The 27,732-nt window shown below is 32.3% G+C and overlaps 1 protein-coding gene across 1 annotated transcript; it reads left to right on the top strand.

Annotated features, from left to right (window-relative positions):
* The first annotated feature begins 204 nt into the window (after window positions 1-204).
* LOC111046590 (ubiquitin-conjugating enzyme E2 G1) lies at window positions 205-26,721 on the top strand. Its single transcript, XM_022332170.2, has 6 exons — window positions 205-372; window positions 1,834-1,936; window positions 7,651-7,748; window positions 11,237-11,415; window positions 16,421-16,534; window positions 21,686-26,721. The coding sequence occupies exons 1-5, from the start codon at window positions 327-329 to the stop codon at window positions 16,499-16,501; spliced, it is 507 nt and encodes a 168-aa protein (XP_022187862.2). The 5' UTR covers window positions 205-326; the 3' UTR covers window positions 16,502-16,534; window positions 21,686-26,721.
* The last annotated feature ends 1,011 nt before the right edge of the window (window positions 26,722-27,732 follow it).

Raw genomic sequence — 27,732 nt, 5'->3', positions numbered from 1 at the left:
TGACGATCTGGTGGTATTATTCGAAGTGTTTTGGTAACTTTAGATAATAAGAGGGAACGAAAATGTTTTCCATCAAGGAAAACATCAACTGCACATGCGTATGCATATAAAAAATATTCATTGTGACAATAGAAGCTAATATATCGATATATTAGGTCCGAAGTATCGATAATCTCTTTATGTCGATATTGTGTTGCCATCCGCCATCCCTATTTGCGCATGCTGTGGGTGTTGAAGCAGCGGCCAGAAGGCAAAAGCTTCCGTCTAAATAGCCATTTTCTAAAAATTTATTCTTCTTGTGATATTTTTTTAAAAACTTATCTTTAATGTCAGAGCCACAGTCAGCTCTTTTACTACGGAAGCAATTGGCAGGTAATAACAACTTTTTTGAAAATATGTCCTATAATGTACATTATGTCCTATAATGTTTCTATCCAGCACAATAATGACAATGCAGTCGATGATTTCTTGAATTTAAGGTTGTCATTATAAATAGAACTGCTATACAGTTGATATACATTAAACGCTGGAATTCTTAAATCTCGTTGTAAAGTCCACGCTATCATTACTTGAATATATAGTTGTAAGTCGTACAGAGGAACAGAGTAAACCCAACCTAAAACGTGGTTTAAAGTGTACCCCGTTCATTTACATTCAATGAAATTATTTTATAAGCTGCAACACTAATTAGAGTTACTCATCAACATCTCATTACTTCTGTCGTTGTCCATCATAGTGTTTTGGGTAATGCCATGTGCATTAACCTAAGATGAGAGGTTAGAATTTCTTCTGAGCCTCCCTCTTTCCGCTTGAAAATATGCAACGATAGTTTGAAGTAGAAACTATAATGAGGTCCACGTTATAATGACAGTGGATAAAGATGGAAGAATAGCGATGCCGATTCTCTGCATTGATTAATTATATTTCCACACTGTCAAAAACATAATATTGACATCGTTGTGGACCTAGAAAAGGATAGTACCACCAGCTTTGTCGAATAATAGACAAGGATAGCAAAACCAAAGTTGATCAAATACTGTCATTATAACGTGGACCTCACTATAGTGGCGCCATTTCACCCAAATGCTAGGGGGGGGGGCAAGAACCATGAGTTATATTTGGGGGGGGGTATGAAATTCCTCCTAGGGGGTCCAGGGGCTTTCCTCATAAATATTATATTCAAAATTGTGGTATAATGCTTCATTTTTCTTATTTGAAGTTTTAATACAAAAATATTAATTATTAGTAGTAATCGATTGATGTATCAGTAAATATTTATTATAAATATACAGTGGCCCAAAAGTAGCTAAAAAGTAGCTCTGGTGGTGTAAAACAGAGTTGGAGAGAATCACGGAAACATTAATTTTTTACAATGATAATTCTAAAGATTCGACTGAGTCACTGTCAATATTGTAGAACCGTCCCATAATTAAATAAAAACACACATATGTTATCAAATTCTACATATTTGTATTTGGTACAGGACCATGGTTTAGTGACCACAAAGGTCACATTTTCAAGCTGAACTGTGTAGAATTTGACAACATATGTGTGTTGTTATTTGATAATTCTAAAGATTTGTTTGGGGATCATATTATTTGAATGAAAAAACTGAGTATATTAGGCTGTTCCCATAATTGTCACAAACTCAGAAGGAGGACAGAATGTTCTCCGTTTGGCTGACTGGTTGGCGCATCGACAATCAGACGACAATCGGAGAGCTTTCTGTCGTGTCGGTGAGAAATCGGTAAGTGCTCTTCTGAGGTGAATAAACAGAAGTGCTCTTTTGTTTGAATAATGGAAACATGTAATAATGTTCTTCTCCTTTTTCAGAACTGAACAAGAATCCTGTAGAAGGGTTCTCAGCCGGTTTGATAGATGACAATGATATCTACAGATGGGAGGTTCTCATCATTGGCCCTCCTGACACATTATAGTACGTACAATACACGTTGTATTCTTTTGTTGAATAGTATTAATATTATATTAAAATTCAAATTTATTTTCCAAAAACATGATACACGATTGTGAAATACAACATTTTTGGAATCCCCCTACTATAGGAGGTCCACTTTATAATGACTGTGAATTAAGATAAAAGAACAGCGTTGTCGGTTCTCTTCCTCAATTATATTTCTACATTGTCAAAAACAGATTTGACATCGTTGCAGAGCTAGAAAAGGATAGTGCTACCTGCTTTGTCGAATGATAGACAAGGATACCAACACCAATGTTAATCAAATACTGTCATTATAACGTGGACCTCACTATACACTACAGTATGCATCTTGTAGGAAGGAGTTCCGCGTTATTAAATAATGTCTGCTCTTAGCGGCTAAATCAGACCATTCATTATCCGACTAGTACACAACTTGTTGGACCGCTAGTCGGTTCGTTAGACCACTCACGCACCGACTTTTTCTCCTACTTCAGTCTAGTCGATGGGAATCAAAGGCTAGTCGGATGTTGGACCTCCGTATTACACCTTTATAGTTGATCCAACTCGTCCGACTAGACTTCCAACATCCAACAACTCCATTCATGGAATGTTAAACAACAGATTGGATAGTGAATGGTCATTGGCTGATAGAGTTACCGACCACAGACTTTTCTCTGAATAACTCATTAACTGCAATTAGACAACAGCATGTTTTCGTATTTTTTACTTTCCTTGCCCTATTACCATAGGTAAGGAAAGTATTGCTTTCCAAAAAAAATAAGGTAGGCCTACCCTAATTTCAAGTTTTCTATACGTTTCAAGGTCCCCTGAGTCCAAAAACATTTTTTTTGGGTGTTTGTCTGTGTGTGTATGTATGTGAACACGATTACTCCATTCCTAATTAACCGATTGACTTGAAATGCTAAACTTAAGTTCCTTATACCATGAGGATCCGACAATAAGAAATTCAATAAAATTCAATTCAAGATGGCGGAAAAATGGCGGATAATTACTAAAAAAAAATAATGTTTTTCACGGTTTTTTCGAAAACGGCTCCAACGATTTTTTCAAATTCATAACCTGTATAGTTATTTATCAGCTCTATCAACTGGCATGAGTCTCCTTCATGGGAAATTAATGGGGGGTCCACCTCATCTTTGAGAAATGGACTTTGTAACCTCCCTCTCGTGCTTGAGGTAGGTAGGTAGAGCAGTTTATAAAAAGAACACATAGTCGAGATATTTCATCTGTAGAACAGCTTTTTTGACTACTTTTAAAAAAATCATCGAATTTCACAATTTACACAAAGGAAAAAGTACTCTGAAAACAATAAGTATATATACACATATACAGTAGTCTGATCGTAGTTTCAAATATGTTGCCGCCAATCTTTATTATGTTATTCCCCTAAATTATTCTCGTTTAAGAATGAGGCTTACAGTTCAATGAGCAAGGAAAGTTGTGTGAGTGTACTACTCCAGATTTTTTACTTCAGTATTTCACATGAGCTCTGCTTGGTGTGATTTCTCCGATAATCTCTAATTGGATAATAATATCTTACCTGTATAATGGCTTTGTGTAATGAATCTTATAATAAGGTTCTTGAAAGTTATAAAGAATATAATATTCTTTATTATGAAGATCTATCTGAATTATGATTATAAAAATGAGAATTATAGTGATAGTATAAAGTTTTATGAATGGATAAGTACTTAAGATTAATTATTAATCAAAAATTCCAGTTTAAATAATAAATTGATTGTATACTGCTGCAGCTGGGCGGGCTCCCAGCCTGAAGAAAGAGCATTAACCAGGAAAGCAAAACAGTCAAAGAAGATATATAATTTAAAATAATATATTGAAATTCAAATATTTTTTATTTTACAAAAAATGCACCGTTTCAATGAATATTACAATTGTAGAAAAATGAATGGAACACCCCTACAAAGACTATACAACCGTGTGTAGGGGTGACCAATCAATGGAAACTTTTAGCATTGATTAAAAATTTATTGGTCATCGAGTATAATAAGACTGGATAATAAGACTTCAGATGCTTCCCAACCAATCTGGTACAGCCACCTGTCCACCCTCTTCCAAAACTAAACGTCTCCACTTCCCTATCACCTCTGGCAAATTTCTGTGCAAAATATGAACCAGTTATGAAGGAATTGTCAATTCAGAGCTATTTGTCAGCTGATTTATCTCCAAGCTACAATTGGATATGTAAGTCCTAGATACAGTTGATAATTATCCACTTTCCTAAGTTAGTCTTGATTTTGAATGCACACCTGGAATTGTATTTCAGCGTTTATTGATTCTTCAGATAATCTGAGGTTTTAGATTAATTCAGTCAACAAATAATAACTCAATAGGTGAACAAAAATGTATCAAACATGTATTATTAATTTAGAAAAGATAATAACTATGTAGTTCAATGTTACCATAGGCATAGCTCGAACGTAAATATATTTAAGGATTCCCCCCTCCAATTGAAAACCGTTATTAAGGTTATTATCGTTACTGCGACTAGTCCATTACGGTCATTACATTTTCACAGCAGTTAGGTTAGCTCTGTTCTAACATGATTCTGTCATATATAGTCAGTATTATTATTCTCTCTTTTATCTTCATTTTCATGGGCCATAATAAAGTGTCGTTGGTTTATTTAACAAAATGGCACCTTTTTTATCTTAGTGTATTAAGGAAACTTCTTACCAGCGATGTCGTGCAAAGTATTACTGCTTCTGCATTAAATTTTGCACCCATACAGGCAGTCTCAAACTGTGCAACCTTTCGGGCAGTTTCTCTGGTATAACACCTGTAGCTGACATTATCAAAGGCACTATCATCACTCTCTCTTGCTTCCACATATCCTTTATCTCCTCTGCCAAAGGCAAATATTTATTGTTATTATTATTAATCAGTTGATATCACTTATTGATCATTGGAATAAGATGTGATCTACATTTTTTGAATTATTTTACTTCACACTTCACAGCATTTCTATCTGTAGTATTTTTTATTGTTATAGTTGAATATATGTTTAGAAACCTAGGTTGTTAATGTTCTCAATTGATTTGGCTCATTGTATATCATTGTTCATTATTAATTTCTTATTCTCTTTGTTTCTTCTCTTTTTTCTTTAGGGCTACTTTTGAATATAAATAAAAAATTAAATCTGAGTACCCTTTTCAATTTATTTCGTCACGACATTTTCGGCTACTAATGCCATTTTCAAGTGATTAGAAAATAAATCACTTATTTATTCACTTTTATAAATTTATTTTCTTATCACTTGAAAATGACATTAGTAGCCGAAACATGTAGTGACGAAATAAATTGAAAAGGTTCTCAGATTTATATTTTCATTCATACCCTTGTTTCTTATATATTGAGAATGAAACTCCAATTCAACTCTTCCGCAACTCTTTTGAAGGCTGTTAGCGAATCGTGAAAATACAAGCTTTTTGTTAAGAAGTCCTCCATGAGGAATACATTTTTCAAAATCAACCCAACCTACTTCACTGCGTTGCTTTTTTAATCCATTTCTCAATGTATAGTTGGTAATGTGGAACATTGAGATTGATTACTGTCCCATCTTATTATTAATGTTGTCTTCTTGTGTCCCTAAAACGAATCAGGATAGTATCTACTGCATACCTGTAACCATTGTAAACTGCCCACTGTAAACCATTGTTTGTTAAGCTGAGAATAATGAATTTATTATATATCTAATATTATTGTACCCTTTGAAATGAATAAAATAAAAGATTAAGAATACATGGATAATCATAACCCAATTTTCGAAAAAAAACTAAAAACTCTCAAATAAATCAGATATGGGTAGGGGCAGCTGCTAAAATAATTTACTTGAATATCATATTCAAAATAACAAAACTATTAGTAATCGTTTATTTGAAATTTGTTTTTAAAACCTGACAATGGTGTGAACACTGAACACTGAAACTAGTTGTTATAATTTGTATTCCTAATATATTAATTTCAAAGGGTACTATAATTCAATTTCATAAATGAAAGAAAGTAGCACTGAATTCATACTTTTAAGAATATATATGTATATATTTTTAATCTGGCTTCTGGGTTGAAAAAGATTGCACAGATCGAATATCTCATTTAATGCAATTTTTTCAAGTATTTTTCTCCTATAAATAAAACTATAAATCTGAGTACCCTTTTTAAAATTATTTAATCACGAAATGTTTCTACTATATAATGCCATCATCAAGTACCCCTTTAAAAATGGAACTCATATTTACATTTATATTTTTATTTATATTCAAAAGTAGTCCTAAAGAAAAAAAACATTTTCTCCTGTATACATAATATGTAAAGTGTTATTCATTCACGCATACATCTTTAATGTGATGTCACATAGGCATAGGACATACATGTACATAGTACTCGGCAACGGGATATAAAATATATGATTAAAGTACTCCTGAACAGTCCGAAAGCTATGAAGTTGTTTCTATAAAATATGAGGGATCACTCTGTGAGGAGTCCCTTTCTATGACGTAACTGAATCTCTGGCATTAAGGCTGTGCAAAGGCTAAAAATAAACTTTCTACTGGTGATATTTTTCAACGTTTTTCGATTTGTATATCATGAAGCTATCAAAATGAAAAAGTTTTCTCAAGAAAACATTTTTTTCTGAACATTACTTTTTGAGATATGAGTCCCTAAAGTTTAAATTTTTGGGACAGAACATTTCAAATTCGGTAAGAGATAAATCCATTAGATTTAGAGGATAGATTCTTCATGGTATTGTTGATCTAGTAAAACAAAACTTTTTCTTTAAATATCAATTTACAAGATAGTTATTCAATTTACTAAAAATAACTTTTAGTTGAGTTATTTTTGGTGAATTGAATAACTTTTTCAAAAATTTATATTTTCAGAAAATTTTTGTTTTACTAGATCAACAATAGCATGTAGAATCTATCCTCTGAATCCCATGTATATATAACTTACCGAATTTGAAATGTTCTGTCCTAACAATTCAAACTTCAGGCGCTCATATCTCAAAAAGTAATGATCGGAAAAAAATGTTTTCCTGAGAAAGCTTTTTCATTTTGATAGCTTGATGATAAACAAATCGAAAAACTTGGAAAAATTTCACGAGTAGAAAGTTTATTTTTAGCCTTTGCACAGCCTTTAGTATGCCAGTAAATGATGATTCGATAATTTTTGAAGTTCAGTTGTTTGGATGGATCTCAGTTTGTCGAAATCTCAGTTCGTCTAAGTTCCCATTGCTTTCAGGAAGTCACTGAACTAATGATTTAATAGGTGGAAATTACTGAGATATTTCAATTATTCAAATGCTAATAAATTAATAATAGCTATTGAATTTCCATCTACCTGTTGTCAATATTTGCAGTAGCAGAAGTCTTCTGGGTGATTTACAGCATTTAATTTGGATTTTCGTTTAATAATAATTGTTGATTTTATGTGTCTTTTCACTCGCGTAGGTGATGTTTGCCAATAATTTACATATCTTTGCATCATTGAAATTAGAATTGATTAATTAATATAAATGAAAATAAGGCTTATAATCATCCTCTGCAAATTCAGAATCTTGATGCAAAATTTCAATTTATCAGCTCAGTAGTTCAGACGTGATTAATGTATTTGGTAACCCGTACTGCATAAGCTGTCATATTTATTAATAAGATTGTTATATTTTTCAGTGAAGGAGGATTTTTCAAAGCTCATTTACTATTCCCTAAAGAGTATCCACTTCGGCCTCCAAAAATGAAATTCATGACAGAAATCTGGCATCCTAACAGTGAGTGAAAATATTCTGTTGTTCAATTTATGAAATTTTTTCATCTGTTACTCGACATTTTACTTTTGTAGATGCATGTATCTCGTTTACTATTATCGAATTCAAATATTCTCTATTCCACAAAAAATACAATGTTACAATAAAAAATTCAATTGCAATTTTAATAGAAAAATATACATCTGTGTGTAGGGGTGGAAATCATCATCATTCATGTACAAGCCTAGATCTCACGTGGACATCATCCTCAAAAAATATATTTTAAAAAATAAATGAATAAAATAGCAATAATCGCAATGTATTCTACCTTCAAAAACGTCATTCCACAGAAATCAATGTGGTATTAAGTAATTGAGTATTTCAATTAGGCTAATTGAATGTTTAATAATAGAAAATCAATAGTACCCTTTTATTATGTTTCATAAAAAACACGACAAGTTTCGGAAATATACTTGCTGAATCAAGTGTACTTTCAAGATTAATTATTTAAAAAAAAAGAATTACAGTAAAAATGCAAGCTCACAATAGTTTAGTCAGACTAGCGATCATTTAATAGGTGTATAGGAATGTTTTATATTATATTATAAGTTATTATTTATGAATTTTCCAATTTACTTCGTTAATAATATCCATTCAATATATTATGTATTTATATATTTGTTTATGTAAGTTATTGCAACCTAGTAAATGTGAATTGTATTTTTCTTAATAGCCCTCAAATAGCTAAAAGCTAGAGGATTAAAATATAATATGAATTGTATTTAATGAGATATGTATTGAAATAAATAAATTGAAATTGAATAAAAACTAGTTCTATTAAATAATAATGAATTCTATCTAATAATTATAGATAAATTATTAATTAGTATCAAATACTTCAGTACTTTATAAGTATCAAGTAAGTTTATCATTAAATTAGTCTCGGTGGTTTAAACCATAGAATAATCAATCCATATGGCTATTCTCTGGTTTGAACTTATTTAGAACTTCCCTATTATTGATCGATTGTTCTATTAGGACGAATCCTTAGTTAAGTTTATTAATTTGAATAATACTGTTGTGCCATATCGGACAAACCAGAGCTTTTTAGATTCATATATTTCACATTGCAAAGGGAATTCTTTTTATATCCATGAATTGTGTTTAGTTAGTCTGAATCTGGTTGAGGTGAATCAGTTGCTACCTGAAAACTCTGACACCAGACCTGAGCACCTGAGCCAACCAGGTCACTCAATATTATTCAGAGTGGGTGAAAAGTCCGAGAACGGTTTAATATCTCATACACAAAGGTAATTTGATGGTGGGTGTGATTGGGGATCCTACTCAAATTGGAAATACTACTTTACTATGACTTCAAAAATCTGGTCCGCCATATTGAATGCAACTTTATTTTTTTTAAATAGGAAGGTGGTAATGCGATACATGATTTCGATACGAAATTTCAAGAAAAAATGAATGGTGGAAACCGCACATCGATATCTCAAACCGTTCAGAAGATATTCACATTATTAATCAATAATATTCAAAGCAGAAAGGAGAGAAAAACATATGAGAAAGGCTTGGTATCTCATAAAAGATTGTGATTCCAAGGTGGGTGTGATTGGGGATCCCTCTCAAATTGAAAATAATACTTTACTATGACTTCAAAAATCTCGTCCGCCATCTTGGATCCGCCACTTTATTCTTTTGAATGCGAAGGTGATCATACGATACATGATTTCGATACGAAATTTCAAGAAAAAATGGATGGTGAAAACCGCACATCGATATCTCAAATCGTTTAGAAGATATTCTCATTATTAATCAATACCACTTATGTATTTTTTCATTTCTGATATGCATGATATTGATTAATAATGTGAATATCATCTGAACAGTTTGAGATATCGATATGCAGTTTTCGCCATACATTTTTTCTTGTAATTTCGTATCGAAATCATGTATCCTTCCACCTTCCTATTTAAAAAAATAAAGTTGCATTCAATATGGCGGATCCAAGATGGTGGACCATTTTTTTTAAGTCATAGTAAAGTAGTATTTTCAATTTGATTAGGATCCCCAATCACACCCTCCGTCAAATAACCTTTGTGTATGAGATATTAAGCCGTTCTCGGACTTTTCACCTACTCTGTATATCTGGTTGAGTTGCATATGGAAGACACTTGAAACGAAATTCAATAGACAAATTATTTCCAATAATAAAGAATGCGTTTGGCTATGTGGATGTAAAACTGAAATAACAAATCCATTGATTATTGATGAATATGCTCAACTCAAATACAGACCGACTTTAATTTTCAAATGAGGGTCAATGATGCTGAGTCACTTGTACAATGCTTCAACATTCCTCGTCAATATTTTATTACAATTTATCATAATAGTGTAATGATTGTAAAATTGAACTGATATTCATATATGTTCTGAAAGAAGATGCCCATAAGTCAAGGCGTGATTCCTCACATGAAAAGAAGAAAAAAGTTTTAATTAACATAGGTCCGAAAATGCTTAGTTACCAAGTTATACAGGATGAAAGATTTCGTCTGAATATCAGTTCCCCTGCTGAAACAAAGCCCAAGGGTATTTGTTGGCTGTTAATTAAGATGTACAATTCAGCGTACTTTATGTAAAATAAACTGAAAAATTGAATAAAACCATTTCCAGACCTGTAACTACAGTAATTTTTAAAGTATGTGAAGAAATACGAGAAAATTGGTCTCGAAAAACAAGTTCCTTCAAGGCTGTGCAAAGGCTAAAAATAAACATTCTACTGGTGAAATTTTTCCAAGTTTTTCGATTTGTATATCATGAAGCTATCAAAATGAAAAAGGTTTCTCAGGAAAACATTTTTTTTCGATCATTACTTTTTGAGATATAACCGCCTGCAGTTTAAATTTTTGGGACAGAACATTTCAAGTTCGGTAAGAGATAAATCCATGAGATTTAGAGGATAGATTCTTCATGGTATTGTTGATCTAGTAAAACAAACATTTTTCTGTAAATATCAATTCACAAGATAGTTATTCAATTTACCAAAAATAACTCAACTAAAAGTTATTTTTGGTAATTTTTAGCAAATTGAATAACTTTCTCAAAAATCAATTTTTACAGAAAATTTTTGTTTTACTAGATCAACAATACCATGAAGAATCTATCCTCTAAATCTCATGGATTTATCTCTTACCGAACTTGAAATGTTCTGTCCCAAAAATTTAAACTTTAGGCGCTCATATCTCAAAAAGTAATGATCAGAAAAAAAATGTTTTCCCGAGAAAACTTTACAATTTTGATAGCTTGATGATACACAAATAAAAAAAACTTTGAAAAATATCATCAGTAGAAAGTTTATTTTTAGCCTTTGCACAGCCTTAAGGTTTGAAGCAGATTTATGGTTAGATAACCACCTTTTGCATAACACTCTGTATATTATTGGTAATCTTGAATGTTGAACACCAGCCTTTCGTACATTGTATAATTGTAATTTTTTTTGTTAGTTGACAGGAATGGCGAAGTTTGTATATCGATACTTCACGAGCCTGGTGACGATAAGTGGGGTTATGAGCAAGCATCTGAGCGATGGTTACCTGTTCATACAGTAGAGACAATTCTAATCTCAGTGATATCAATGCTAGCTGATCCAAACGATGAAAGTCCCGCTAATGTGGATGCTGCTGTAAGTGGAATCCTACATTATGCGCCATTTCAATAAATAACATTAGAATAGAATTCTTTATTGTCATTAAAAACATAGTGCAATAGTCATAGTCATCAAGAAACAAAATAGGTATACAATATTCATTGTAATGGATATGATGTTGAAATAAATTTATTGATTGGGTTCATTTAAAAACGAGTAGAATTAGGACTTTAACAATGATGAGACTTTAGTAATCTTGTAGTTGAATTTTCTTGTGTGCTAACTTGCGTCCGGGAAGACTCAAATTTTATGCAGGGTTGAGGTATTCTCACGGAACTGTATTTCCGTTAACGATGGAAAATACACGAGTATTTGGGAATATTTCAAACTTGCACTTTCCTTTCCCACGGAATTGTGCTCTGTCTCCACATGGACCGTCGTCTCGTTGGTGGAAGGGGAACATGATTCGCGTGGAAAAGTTCAGTTCGAATCAAGCCGCGGCCGAAGTCACAATTAAATCCAGAGGTAGCCTCGGGCCTCGAGGACCCAAAATTAACGTGTTAGTTTGTTGTGTAAATTTGTTAAAATGTATTATTTTTAGCTGTGCATCATGTTGGAATAGTTTATTTATAATTAGGGAAGTGAATGTGTGAATGTTTGTTGTATAATATTAGTGAGTCAAAAATAGTTTACTGAAAATTTCAATAGTGATGGGTTTATAAATTGAACGATTGTTAGTGTCATTATATTTTCTAGCTCATGCTAAAAACCCTTGAATGACTGTGTCCCCAATTATTCATTGTAGTAGTAAAATGAATAAAGTTCACGCTACCATCGTAAACAGTTAAAATTCCAGACGAACAGTTAGCAAAATCTACAGGCAGTTTTATAGAATGTGGAATAAAACGATACAGATTATTTGTTGTCCAAATTTGAAATAGATCAATTCATTTAATAGAAATTTTACAAGATTAATAGAACGCAAAAGTTTGTTGTTTGTCCGATCCCATGACTCATTCTTTAGATTTTAGAGATCTCTCTTCTTTCCCATCCGGGGGCGGTTACATCATACAAAAGTCACACAGACAAATACAGAATGAAGCAATTCACACAAATCAGTATGAGGTCTGAACACACATAACAATTAGCTTCCACAAAATATATGAGTTCTATACATGAATAATACTCAAATATATATAGCCTATAAATACATTTAAACAGCGAAATAAGTCATGTAAAAAAAAGGCTCTCCATACTCAGATCATGCTATTCTTGAAGTGAATAAAGTGGTTAGGCTTTCAGGAACTTGAGCATTATAAATTAAAAATTTCTAAAACTAACATTCCTAGCATCTAGTTTTAACTTATAAAATAATTTTATACTCATATAATCAAAGTTCATTTGAGTCTTAGTCAATCTAGCCTGCGTTACCTGCAGCTGATAATTTCTTGTGATGTGACTATGAATATCACTTCTTTGTATTAATTTATCAAGATTGTATTTAGCAAAAAGCAAACAATTGGGAATGAAAAGACATGGCTCAGTGAGTATACCTAACCGTACAAAATGATCCCTACAAGACTCAGTGGATGGGATGCCAATCATTCTTCTCAGAGCCTTCTTTTGCCTCAGTAATACATCTTTAGCACCAGGAGCATTACCCCAGATCAGAACTCCATACAACAAATGAACATGGAAAAATCCATGATAGGCATTGATGACCAAATCTAAGCTAGTACAATAGCTTCACTGACTTTCGTATATTGACCAACTATTAGAGGAATAAATTCACTTTCTTCATCTCATTGATCCTCACAACAGATAACTGATGTAAACTAATAGGCAATTTTTAATATTGCCATCATGATAATCAATGTTAACTAATTAATGAACATTATTGGTTCTCATAAACTCATAATAGATAACTGATAAGCTTAACTGGTCCTAACAATAGATAAGTGATTAGCATAAAAAATAACTGATAAACATAATTGAGTTTCATAATTGATAACTGACGATCATCATTGATTCATTTATACATCTCTCAATTGTATAATTGTTTGACAACAAAGATTCATTTTTCGTTATTATATTTATAATTCTTCATTCATTTATATTGAAGTGTTTCTCTGGATCATCTGCTGCCATTACTGTTGTAAAATTAACCTAAGTTGAAATTTAAGCCTTATAGATCTATTTCAATACATCTGCTGCCATTACTGTTAAAAAATTAACTCAACTTTAAATTTAAACCTTACGAATCTATTTTCAATACATATGCTGCCATTACAGCTAAAAAATTGACCTAACTTTAAATTTAAACCTTATGGATCTATTTTCAATACATCTGCTGCCATTACTGCTAAAAAATTAACCTAACTATAAATTTAAACCTTATGGATCTATTTTCAATACATCTGCTGCCTTTACTGTTAAAAAATTGACCCAACTTTAAATGTAAACCGTATGTATCTATTTCAATACATCTGCTGCCTTTATTGCTAGAAAATTTACCCAACTATAAATTTAAACCTTGGATCCATTTTCAATACATCTGCTGCCATTACTGCTAAAAAATTGACCCAACTTTGAATGTAAACCGTATGGATCTATTTCAATACCTCTCCGGCTTTACTGCTAAAAAATTAACCTAACTATAAATTTAAACTTTATGGATCTATTTACAATACATCTGCAGCCTTTACTGCTAAAAAATTGACTCAACTTGAAGTGTAAACCTTATGGATCTATTTCAATACTGTTTTATTACTGCTAAAAATGACCTAACTTCAAATTTGGTGGAATACATTGTATATAGCACTCACCGACTGCCCTTGTATATCGACAAGAAACTGTAGGAAACTCTTGTATAAATTCAACCGCTGTTAAAATCTTACAGAAACTATGCCACAAAACAAATGTGATGACGTTATTTCACGGCGGTTGAATTCCATGTTCATTTGTGTAAACGGAATAGTTGAAGGGTAACTGCCAGTAGACCAGCATTACTGTTATTCAAAATTCTGAAATCGCTGGTTCAAAACCTCCGTTCACTTGTTGATCACCTATATAACTCAAGTTATTTTTTGTATGTTGACACTCTTGAACGGAGGTTCAAAACCTCCGTTAACTTCTTGATCACCTTTATAAGAAAGAAAGAAATATAGAAAGAAAGAAATATTTATTGCCAAAATCATTAAAAAAACTTTACAAATGTGAAAAATATAAAAATTTCCATATACAATACATTGCAAAAACTTAAAATTAAAATATTTTCCATTTAAAAATCGATTATAATATTATCATTGGCATTACCAGCAAAACTAAGTAGTTTGAGCGATGGCAACGAGTAATCAGTCGGCTATAATTAGTGGCTTGAGATTCAGTCGAAAATAGAAAAAATATATAATAAAGAAAAAAGAAACATATGGAATGTATGAGAAACTAGAAAAAAATAAAAATTTCAATCCGAAAAGAAGAAGTACTAAGAGTGAAATACTAGGAGAGTCGTAATACTGGACCACGAAAGCCATTTCCTTCAAGTTTTTCAAGCAGGTTTGAATGAGGGATGGTGTCATACGCCTTAGCCAGGTCCAGGAATACAGCTAAAGTTTTTTTATTTGACTTATAGTTATTCGTTATTATATTTACAAGTTCAGCCATGGCATCCTCAGTGCATTTATTTTCTTGAAAACCATATTGATATTTGTTTATTAAATTGAATTTATTCAAGTATGGAACAACCTGTTGTTTAATATTTTTTTCAAAAACTTTGGATATATTACTTATAAGGCTAATTGGACGATAATTGGTTGGGTTTGTTTTATCTCCTGACTTGTGTAATGGAATTATGTTGGCAATTTTAAAATGACTTGGGAAATGCCCTGTTTCCATACATTTATTGAAGATTAAAGTTAGAGGTAGAGCTATGAAGTGGGCTATTCTTTTAAGACAAACGCTACTTAATTATCGAAACCAGGAGCAGCACTATTTTTTAAACTATTTATCTGATTTATAACTTCATCATAATTTGTGGGACGTATGAAAAATGAATTCAGAAGTCGAAAGTTAGAATTATTACCAGTTTCTTGAGGAAAATTTTCATTTTCTTCAAATAGTTTTTCTGCATATGTCTTTCCCACCTGTGAGAAATAATTACTTAATAATTCAGGATCAATATCAGGGGGGAGCTTATGACGTTTTGTGTCTAATATTTCCTGGATGCAGTTCCATACCTTTTTATTGTTTCTTTCACATGATTTCAGTTTGTTTTTATAGAATTCGAATTAAGCTGATTTAATAAGTTTCTATAGGCTCTATACCTCTCTTTCAATGTAACATTAAAAGGTTGTTTTTTCAAGGCATTATGCATTTTGTCTCTTGTTCTTATACAATTTACCAGGCCTGAGCTTATCCATTCTTTTAAGGGTCTATTCTCCTTTTTAATTCTATTTGACTAGTTGATAATTTTATATAAGATAACAACTTATTTACGAAACGGTCAACTATATTATCTAAGTTAGTAGAGTTATCCAATTCTGAAATCTCATCTATCCAGGTTTCTTTTTTAGAAAAATCTAAGAGTTTGTCAAAATTTATTTTTACAATGAAATTATTCGATTTTTCAGATGCCTGTTTTTCTATTCTAATGTGAAAAGTTGTACAATAGTGATCAGTTATAGAAGTCTTTTGAATTACTCCTAGAATGTTTTCTTCACTAATTTTTGCACTTCTATAAAATATATGATCGATACAGGTTTTCGTATTATTCATTACTCTTGTTGGCTTGTTAATAAATGACTTGAGACCGTTTATCTGCATCAAACTTATATATTCATTTGATATTCTACTGTTTTGCAATAGATCTATATTCAAGTCGCCCACCAAGATAATTTTTTCCATTCTGTAAATATCTCTCAGTTGTTTATCAAGATCAGATAAGAAACTATCAATGTATAACTCAAGCTATTTCTTGTATGTAGACACTTGTCATCATCTTTACCATATCAAAATGTTTCATAAGATTTTAATCATTTTGCAGAAAGAATGGAGAGAGAACTACACAGACTTTAAGCGAAAAGTTGCCCGATGTGTTAGGAAAAGTCAAGAGGAGTGTTTGTAGGACAAACGAAGATGTTATGTGAAAGCCTTTGAGGTGAGTTTCCGTTGGTATTCATTATTCTCATTTTTGCTGCCTAATTCATTATATGGAATTAATCTATTACAATGCTTTCTAAATCCACGAATTCAAACTGTCATCATCTATGCCACTTTCAATGCCTTCCAGTGCTGCTCCTTCTGATAAATGTAAAAAATGAGTTGCATACTTTGAAGTTTAGATCAGAAATGCATAGGCACGGCACTACACAGGCTAATTATTTGAATGTTCCGTATGTAAGATTGAGAAAGCTGCAGTGTCGATCTGACATTCTATCAATAAGAGCTTTCAATAGATTTCCGTTGTGTTCCAGGAATCTGAGTATATCTGTTTTCAAAACAAATGTGAAAAGGATGCTTTTAGAGAACCCACTGTACAGTGTTGGAGAGTTCTTTGATCTCCCTTGTGATATTGTAAATAGCTCCTTCCAAGCTGACTGATATAGTATTTATATAATCACTAGAAGTATTATGTTATATTTATTAATGTTTAAAAGTGTGTTGTAACCTGTATTCGTTATATTGAGATGTATATATGTGGATGTACCGTATTCCTTGTTATAATCCATATATGTGACATGGCCCACTGTACTATTTCAAGTATTTATCGGCTAATAAATATATTTCTATTTATATCTTTATAATTTATAAATACCCATAGAATTTGATTCAAGAGTCCATACATCAAACTGATCAACATCTGTTCAAATATTTTTGCCACTATAACAAATCAACTGCTGCATGCAATTTATTATTTATTGTATAAAATTTTATCTTGTTCAACAACGACAACTTAAAACTGTCATTTAATGATAAGTTCCAAAAACGGTAACTGTATTGAAACACAATAAAATTTATCAAATACCCTTATCTATTATATTTAATCACAACTAGTTTTAACTCATAAGAGCCATTCTTAGTTCTATAGAGAGAAGTGAGTATTTACAAAGGTGACCGTTTCTTGGAGTACAGTACAGCACCGATTATCCGGACTAATTAATGCATGACAGTGTCCGGTTAACTGATAATCCGGATAATCGAATTCAACTCGATTTCAACCTCGCTCTCATGTTAAGAAGTAATTAAAACTTTGCATTCTGCTCTACAGTACTTACTTAATAGTACGTTTAGCTAGTAATACGACTTCATAACCAATTTTTGGAAAATTTCTATTCAAATTTGGGAAAGGAACAGTTATGGGCTTTAAGCCTGTTGTTCCTTTCCCAATCATTCATAGTTGAGAATGATAGTGTAACCTATGTATAAACAATGTATAATCAATGTATCTTTCATTCGTTAAAATATACACCATGTTGTGTATAAGGTACAGTACTGCAGCACGATTGCGGCAGACCAATTATCTGCTTGAAAAAATATTCGGTTAGGGCAAGGTCTATAAATACAGGTCATGACACAATCCTGTGATGCATTGCAAAATCGCCATTTTATGGGGTTCCAGTTCACCAATTTTCAAATTTTTCAGCTGTTATCATTATAGATTGAACAACATGATGTGTTATTTTGTTCAAGGGATATTGCTTGGCTTTGAATTGTAAAAAAAAAATTGTTCTGACAGAATAATAATATTTAAATTCCAACTAGGAACTGAATTGTTGATTTTTAGATTTAATTGATCGGGAACTTGAAACATTTTTTTAAGTTTGAAGTTGGCCTCGCATATTTCTGTCTTGTCCCAATGCCTTATGAATCATAATCCTCAAGTTACAAGAATAAGAACAATTTTTAATAATAAATAAATATAAAAATAAAAACCTGAATTCACATATTATCTGAACTAGAATATTGTTTTTAAAATGCATAATTTGGTTATGAGAAAATTGAATTGGATTGGATTTTCAAATGTACCGCCATAAAGACCCCATAAAATGGCCGCTCCATAAGGAACACGAGTGTCATAACCTGTATTTATAGACCTTGGGTTAGGGCTTTAGGGGATTTAAATTTGTTTACTTCTGCCAGTGGACGTCCAGATAACCGGTCATCCTGATAACCGGTGCTCTACTGTATTTCTATTGGTCACATCATTTTATTGTAATTTTTTCAAGCTTTATTCGTTTATAAATTTGATTTTTCTTCTAATTTTCTCAATCACATGAACCTCATTATTGATAGTTTTATCTCTTCTTAAGGCTAGCTACACACACATCGATTTTTGTTCATAGAACATATGCCGACTCCTTTAAAAGTACTTGTTATACAAACTCTGTTGAAGAAAATAAAAACATAAGCTTGAGTGAATCTTTCTCAGATGTTAATGCTGTAACCCAAAATCGACAGGCAATTGTAGAGAAATCCGTTCAATGCCAACGTTGCGGATATAAAAAACACTCAAATTCTCAAGAATGTCCTGCAATAGGAAAGACTTGTCATAAATGTTCCCGAATTGGACACTTTTCCCATGTGTGTAAAAGTAAAACGCTCAAAGAAAAACTAACTACGTCAACTATTACTGCAGCTGGTATAGCCAGTAATCTTTCTAAAGCTACAATTATTGTTTCGGTGAATGGAATAAATACACCAGCTCTTATTGATACCGGAAGTGTTGCCAGTTTTATTGATGAAAAATTTGCAAAAACAAATAAATTTAAAACTGCATCAGATTCTTGTTTTATAAGATTTGCATCTGTTCAACATAACACCGCTACAAAAGCATGTGTTTATAGCAATATTGTGTACAAAGGAAATGAATACAACAATATTAAACTCTTGGTATTAAAAGAATGCTGTTGCAATGTGATACTTGGTCACGATTTTTTGATGAATCACTCTACAATAAGTTTAGCATTCAATGGTAATAAACAGCCTCTTGTAATAGATAATAATTCTACAACCACACCACCCTTGAAAGATTGCCTCTTGGTGGAGGCCATGATAAAACCATGTTCCCTTTTCAATGACTTGACTCCCGATTGCCACCCAATAACTACCCGATCCAGAAGACACCCACAAGATGACTATGAATTCATGAAGAATGAGGTCAATCGCCTCCTTACAGAAGGAATAATTGAGGAAAGCCAGTCCAGTTGGCGTGCCCAGCCTTTCATTGTAACCAATGGACAGAAGAAACGAATGGTCATAGACTATTCACAGACTATTAATAAATTCAAAATTTAGACGCATACCCTCTCCCATTGATCGAAGATCTTGTAAACACAATTGCCAAGTACAACATTTTTAGTACTGTAGATTTCAAGTCAGCTTACCATCAAATACCGATTCTTGAGAATGAACGACATTACACTGCCTTTGAAGTAGGCCGAAAACTTTATCAGTTCAAACGAATACCATTCGGAGTAACCAATGGAGTAGCTGCCTTCCAACGTACAATAACGGACTTATAGAAAGAGAGAATTTGAACGACTGCTTTGCCTATTTGGATGATGTTGTCATTTGCGGTTCAGATCAAGAAGAACATGACAGAAATCTTAAGAAATTTCAACAAGTAATTGAATTGTATGGCTTGACTATAAATGAAGAAAAATGTAAATTTTCAAAAAAATCATTGAAGTTCCTTGGGTATGAGATAAAACATGGAGAAATTAAACCTGACCCAGAACGCCTTGCACCACTCATGAACTTTCCACCCCCAAGAAATGCTAAAGAAATGAAACGACTCATGGGATTACTGGCTCATTACTCCCGATGGATTAAAAACTTTTCTCAAAAGATTCACCCCCTTGTCCACATACAGAAATTCCCTCTATCTCAAGATCAGATGGAAACTTTGGAATTGTTGAAAAATGAAATTGCTTCCGCGGTACTGCTCTTTGTTGATGAAAATGTACCATTCATAATTGAGACAGATGCATCAGATTTTGCAATTGGTGCAACATTAACACAAAATTCTCGACCAGTAGCCTTTTTCTCACGAACTTTGTCCCAAAGTGAAACCAGGCATTCAGCTGTTGAGAAAGAAGACTATGCCATTGTGGAGTCTATAAGAAAATGGAGACACTATTTACTACGAAAACAATTCACTTTGATCACTGACCAAAAATCAGTCACATTCATGTTTGGCACTCAACACAATAGAAAAATAAAAAATGAAAAGATACAAAGGTGGCGCCTAGAATTATCTGAATACAAATTCAACATAGTCTACAGACCTGGAAAAGAAAATGCACCAGCTGATGCACTCTCTCGTATATGTATTACAGCTGGTTGTTCAACATTGAACTCAGCTTTGGCAAAATACCATGATGAACTTTGTCACCCTGGTGTAACTCGTTTCTACCACTGGCTCAGAATGAAAAATCTCCCCTATACTGTAGATGATGTAAGGAAAATTTGCTCCAATTGTGCAATTTGCTCTGAAATAAAACCACAGTATATGAAGACAAAAGGAAATCTCATAAAGGCAACAAAACCTTTTGAACGAATTAATATGGACTTCAAAGGACCCGTACAATCAAAAACAAGAAATAAATACCTACTGGTGATGGTTGATGAGTACTCAAGATTCCCTTTTGTATTTCCTTGTCCAGACATGACTGCGAGAACAGTCATAAATTGCCTGGTCTCATTAATATCAATGTTTGGCCTTCCAAGCTATATTCACACAGACAGAGGAACATCCTTCATGTCAACTGAGTTGAAGAGCTTTCTTGGCTCAAAAGGGATAGCAACTAGTAGATCAACGCCTTACAATCCGAGAGGGAATGGTCAAGTAGAGCGATATAATGGAATTATATGGAAAGCAATAACACTAGCTCTAAGATCACGAGGACTTGATTCAAATCGATGGGAGGAAGTGTTGCCTGATGCACTTCACTCTATTCGATCTCTTTTGTGTACTACAACAAATTGCACCCCTTATGAATGAATCAATGACAACGAAAACATATGGTTTATCATATCACTATATTTTGCCGTTCTTATAAATTCTATTAGATTAAGCAGATGACGTTGTCAAGTTCCATTTAATCTCATAGAATTCATAATGACGGCAAAATATTGTACGAACAAAAATCTATGTGTGTGTGTGTGTGTGTGTGTGTGTGCAGGGCTTAACAGCTTTCAACTATCTACCGTGGCCTCTTTCAATAAATTTGTGAGTTCGAACAATGTCTTGTCTGTTTTGATCTTTGTGTAATATCCTACTTATGCATTGCTGTAATGTCTGTTGCAGAACTTGGTCCATGCCTGTAAAAAGTAATTGAGCAGTTATACTTATGGTGGTAATTCTGAATTCTCTGGACATTACAACAGATTGAGGACACGTTTGTGGTGGCTTTTAGGTCAAGTTTATTTTATGTAAATTTTAGAGATATTTACCTCGAACTTTTTCATTAATCAACGATTTGTAAAATGTAAACGACTGGATGGTATGTTTATGTGTGAGTGATTTAAAGTATGTTACTCTGATAACGGTACGTATTCGTATTTATCGGAATTATGTAATGAGTGATAATAGATGATAAAAAGAATAGGACATCGATTGTTGTCAATACCACTATTCAAAACCAATCAGGTGAAATGGAATTCATGAAAAATTTATTTCCTGTTTCGTAAAGAATAAGTATCAATACAGCTGAATTTGTGGCAGGTGATGCCATAAATTATTTTTCAATAAGTATAGTGTTATTGACATCAATTTCTTATTCTTTTAATTAATTGTAATTTAAATTATTTTTGAATAAATACAAATCAGTGTATTAACAATGTATCATCAATGTATTATTGTTTTAAATATGGAGAAATATCACAACATCTCTTCCCATAAAATCAAATTACGATGGTTTTGAATGAATTATAATCATATTTTTATAACTGTAAATTTTTAGACGTACAAGGTACATCGTTTACCAGACTTCATTCACTTTTGTACTTCCATGTTATTTATTAGCTTCAATAGTTTTGGAATTATTTTGTCCACATTGTTAAAATAGTTAAACTCACTGTACCGTTTCTCACTTCCTGATTATTGTCGATGTCGATTTTGTGGTAGTTATCCATACTGAATAAGAGGATTAAATTAATATTGTCATATCACAGATTTATTAAAAATATAGATGCCGGTTTCGGTTGCTACACCATTACACCATAACTCAGCGATTGGTTTACCAGAGATTGATAATGGTCTAATAAGTCTAATTGATAATGGTGATAATAAGTCTGTTGTTGGACTATATCTAGTATTTTTATTCAGTCACTGTAATATATCAATAGTACTTTACTCCTATATTAGTTTTTAGCTTGAATAATTCTACAATCAATATTCATGGATAGGGAGGCTCAATTAATTATGCTCTATTAATAGTTTTGATTCCTTATTTATATTCTTTGATGAAAAGGTGATATACTATACTAAGATTGGCTCTGAGTGGCGTCATATAGTTGAGATTTTATAAAAAAATCTTCTTTGATTGGATAAGTTTGTTGCATCACGATAATAATTTTATGGTCATTCATTGAATGCGTTACTGAAATGGCTGTTTGGTTAACAATTCTATCTTAAATTATTATTGTGCTTGCCAATTCATTCCTTTATTATATCTATAAATGAATGTCTGTATGTGTGTTTGTTTCGTATAGACTTGAAAATTACTTGACAGAACGGCATGAAACTTTGGGAATATGTTGTGTGAATATTGGGGATGGTTTCTGACCAAAAATTTTAATAGGGGGGCTAATAGTAATTATTTATTAATCCATTTTACAGACCTATGTTTTCGTACTTGCCGGCCAAGTGGCTACCGAAGAACGGAAAGATGATCATGATTCAAGATCATGTTGTGATAATATGATTTCTAAAGTTACCAGCTGTAATAAACAGGTCACCCGTGCTTAATAGAGTAGTTTGGAGTTGAAGTGTAGTTGATTGGTACCAGCTGTAGATAATGGCTCCTTAGAAGACCTATACAAATAACATTATCAGTCCCCTCTATCATTGAATCTGGAAAATGTTGGAAAAATCTATCATCCCATGAAAAAGAGTTGTTCATATTGCATTCATCAATTACTGAATAATTTACTATTTTTTTCAATTTAGCTTAGCTGATATTCATCCTAAAATGGAAGATGGAAAGAATATGGAATTCAGTGTGATTCATCATATATCATATATTCCTGGACCATCTATTGACAATCAACAACTATGAACGCTTTAAATTCATATTTGAAACACTGATTTAACCTATCTATCTTTTTTAATTGAACACTAATAGATATTACTACCAATTGATTGAGAAGAATATGTTTTCGGAATAATAAATGCTGCATGACTAAACACATAGGAAGTCCATATTGAGATGTAAATGAAAATATTGATTGTCAGATAAATTTCATGATTCACCAAATAAAGTCAAGTACGACATGAGATACATTGACTTTTTGGCGGTACGATGTTTGCCGAGTCAGCTAGTTATAGATAATAATATCTCCTAAAATATTGTAGATAATGTTAGTATAAATATTCATTCACCTTCTCAGTCACAAATCATACTTCAACAGTCAAAGAATATTATCATGTATATGATATTATCTACTTTATTAAATTTCTTATTTAATTATATTATTAAGACGTTTATAGTCGAATTTCGAGTATAGAGTTTTGGAATCTGAAGACTAGAAGATACGAGTTGAAGACTGAGGACAAACCGCTCCATAGTTTACTATTATCTCAAGTGTATGATTATTTTTATTTTATTCAAATCCCCCCCCGTCCGTTATTTGTCCCATTTCCCGTTCCTGGGACCGCCATTGCCGATATCCGATTTCGCGGTGACAAAATCTTATATGTTCGGGGTTTGGAAGACAGGAAATCTGGTGTGGCGATCACACAACTTTCCTTGCCGTTATGAAAATTGATCACCTGAAGCTAGTGTTCACGCGCATCTCAAGTCTACTATTCAAAGATCTGAGCCAGCTGGTGACAGGACAATAACGCTGGAGACACACGAGGTCTGCTATCTTTTCATAGTGAATGATTTAATAGAATCGACAGTTGCCAACAGTTTGCAATTGAATAATCAATTAATGTTTAGTGAAAATGCCACTAAACATTAATTGTAGAGATTTTCATGCTCAATCTTTTCCACTTGAAATTTTTGTTTAAATTATATCTGAAGCCAGATAATTGGGAATCTAAAATCAAACTTTGCATAGATGAGGCGGAGCTCCTGAAATTTTTACAGATATGGGACTTGTGGCAGTTGATAGAGCTTATCGATGACTATTTAAGGTATAAATTTAATCAAAATCGTTGGAGCCGTTTTCGAGAAAATCACGAAAACCCCTGTTTTTGACAACATTTCAGCCTCCATCTTGCATTGCATTTGATCAAAATTGTTCGTGTTGGATCCTTATATTGTAAGCACCTTAAGTTCCAAATTTCAAGTCATTCCGTTAATTAGGAGATGAGATATCGTACACATACACACATATACAGACCAATACCATAGAGAAACGATAGCATAGTAGATATCCCATGGTATAGGGCGTTTATGTCGCAAGTTTTACTGTTATCCCATGTCGATAGTTCACATAATTCTTTCCTATGCAGCTATGTGACGCTGGTAGTTTCTCAAATTGTGCCGTTCATACACTATCGCCCCAACAAAACAGTAAAAATTGACAATAATCGACAGTAATCGGCTTGAGATAACAGTAAAAGTTGCGACATAAATTCCCTATGCCATGGGATATCTACTTACGCTAATGTTTCTCTATGCCAATACCTAAAAACCACTTTTTTGGACTCAGAGGACCTTGAAACGTATAGAACTTTAAAAATTGGGGTACCTTAATTTTTTCGGAGAGCAATACTTCCCTTACCTATGGTAATAGGGCAAGGAGAGTAAAAATGAGGCCGAAACCAAAAAGGAAATTGAAGGCATCTGTAACATATGTTTGTATTACAATGATATGGGGATTCTATTGTTGTGTTTGTTAATTCTTATGCCTTATTCCTCGATAAACTTACGAGTAGTTGCAATAACGGAACAGATATTTCGAATTCAAACCCCCCCCCTTGGAAGCTTCACTGTTGATATCCTTCATTCGTGGTAACAAAATCGTAAACGATATGTTCGGGAGTTGGAAATCACAAAAATAAGGTCGAAATCGAGGAGGAAATTGAAGGCATCGATAATATACGAGATATAATATATAATAATAGATATATAATATCATAATATTGGGAATACTCCCATTTGATAGGTGATTTGTCAAGCCTAGGTGAATTTCAAGCCTAATAGCCCCATAGGTGAATTTCAAGCCTAAATAATACCAATCGGGCTTATACCTAGGGTTGTCCACTTTTATAACTTTCTTTGTTATTTTGTATTATATTTGTTTGTGAAATAAATGAATTGATTGATTGAAAAGAAATACTTTTTAAAATATTTTTTGGGGGGATCTACTTCCATTAGTTGCTCCACAAATTATCATTCATAATTGAGAATAATATTGTATGTATCAATGTATAAATAAAAGCAGTTCAACTTTGACCTTGGGGCTGAGGTCGTTGTGGAGATACCATACCCATAACTGGAACGTTGTATAATCGAGGCGAGGGGATTTTTCAAATCAAAGGAGACATATTTATCAAATCTGACTATCTCGTCTGCTTCTGAGCCATCAATTGAGAAAAAAATGTTTATTCAAATATCATACTTCGTTGTTTAACTCCACAGTTGATCTGCTGTTGTTTGAATCAAAAATTGAATTGAATAATTGATATTATGAGATAAGCTTTATCAATAATTTTATTTTTGAATTTATAATAGTAGGAGGAGCATGTTGAGACAATAAATTGTATGGTCTGGATAATTGTAAGCAGGTTTCTATTTATGTATGCCAAACTGTTTCTTGCTTGGCAAATTTTTAAAATAATATGCTTCCTTTTATAGTAGCCTATACATAAAGAGAGCTGGTAAATAATTCACTCTCGTAAATGATCTATTTTGAAAATGATCCAACTACTGTATTTTTATCATCAATTCACAGTATGATATTGAGTATTTGTATAGACTATGTTATGTTCATGGAGTGTAAAGATGGCAGTGATTGATGAATAAAATAACATTTGTAATGATTATTTTTTATTCGGTAAATGCAAAAGAGTAGATTGTTCATAATGTGAGTAGAATTTGATGAGCGTTATAAAACCTGTACAGTTTTGAACGAAACACAATAAACACTTTTTCTTGTTCTTAATAATAATTGTTTCCAAGTTTCTTGAACATTCCTTATTTGTGCATCAGTGATTTATGGAGAATGGTGCATTTTCTAGGTAAAAAATCATGGAAGTCAAATTTGGTGTTCGTGACATTAAATCTGGGACATTTTTTAAACTTATAGCCTAAGTGGAAAAAGTATTTATATAAAAAGGAATAGAGTATTACACAAATTATAATTATAAATAGTGAATATGAAATTGATAGAAAACGTATCAAAAGTTACATAAAGCAATTTTTGTCAAAGTAAAAAATATAAAAAATGCTTTGTTGACAGTGAGTTGCAGAAGCCTCTAATTGAACATCTTATCAATGACCAATGTGATTCAATGATTTTATTTGAGCCAGAGTAGGCTACATCAGTACATAAGCCAGTCCCAGGTCACATACAAAATTCAGTATTGTCATTATGTGACAATTACAAGAGATAACACTGCTTTTAAAGAAAATTAAATCCACCGATTTCAGTTGATATTTCTATTTTATTTGCAATATCACTTCAATGTTTTCCTATACAATATTGTTTACTGAAATCTGGCCAACGATAGTCTTTTGTTCAGTCATCTCAAGGAAAGCAATAAAACTGTTTTACATCCTGTCTCAAAAATAACTTCGTTAATAAACACGAAGACACCAATTTTATAGTGCAAATAGTGTCTATCAATAGTTGATAGTTGACGTCAAATCAATTTATAAAAGTAAACAGTCCTTGAATTGTCTTTATCCATGAGGCAGTGCTGAGCACATTCCATACCAATTACTACTAATTACATCTCTGGTTTACTTTTCCTTGAGAAGATGAATGTTATATTGTTCAAGCTCTTCTCACTACAAACAAAAAATTAAAAATATTCCATCAGTTTTCAATATGGTTAAATTATTTTGGAAATCAGGGTTTCTGCTCTCAAAAGTCAAGAATAGTTGACATGAACATGTGATTAATCAGATAAAACAAGCTGAGCTGAACAATACAACAAATATGGAAACACTCGGTAAA

Source organism: Nilaparvata lugens, chromosome X, assembly GCF_014356525.2.
Source record: "Nilaparvata lugens isolate BPH chromosome X, ASM1435652v1, whole genome shotgun sequence".
NCBI lineage: Eukaryota > Metazoa > Arthropoda > Insecta > Hemiptera > Delphacidae > Nilaparvata > Nilaparvata lugens.
Note: the sequence above shows the minus strand (reverse complement) of the source record. Positions and strands in the feature narration are given on the sequence as shown.

Coding starts and splice junctions, on each gene's coding strand:
- LOC111046590 (XM_022332170.2), top strand. CDS start 327: ATGTCAGAGCCACAGTCAGCTCTTTTACTACGGAAGCAATTGGCAG. Junction 373..1,833: donor ACTACGGAAGCAATTGGCAG/GTAATAACAACT, acceptor CTCCTTTTTCAG/AACTGAACAAGAATCCTGTA. Junction 1,937..7,650: donor GGCCCTCCTGACACATTATA/GTACGTACAATA, acceptor TATATTTTTCAG/TGAAGGAGGATTTTTCAAAG.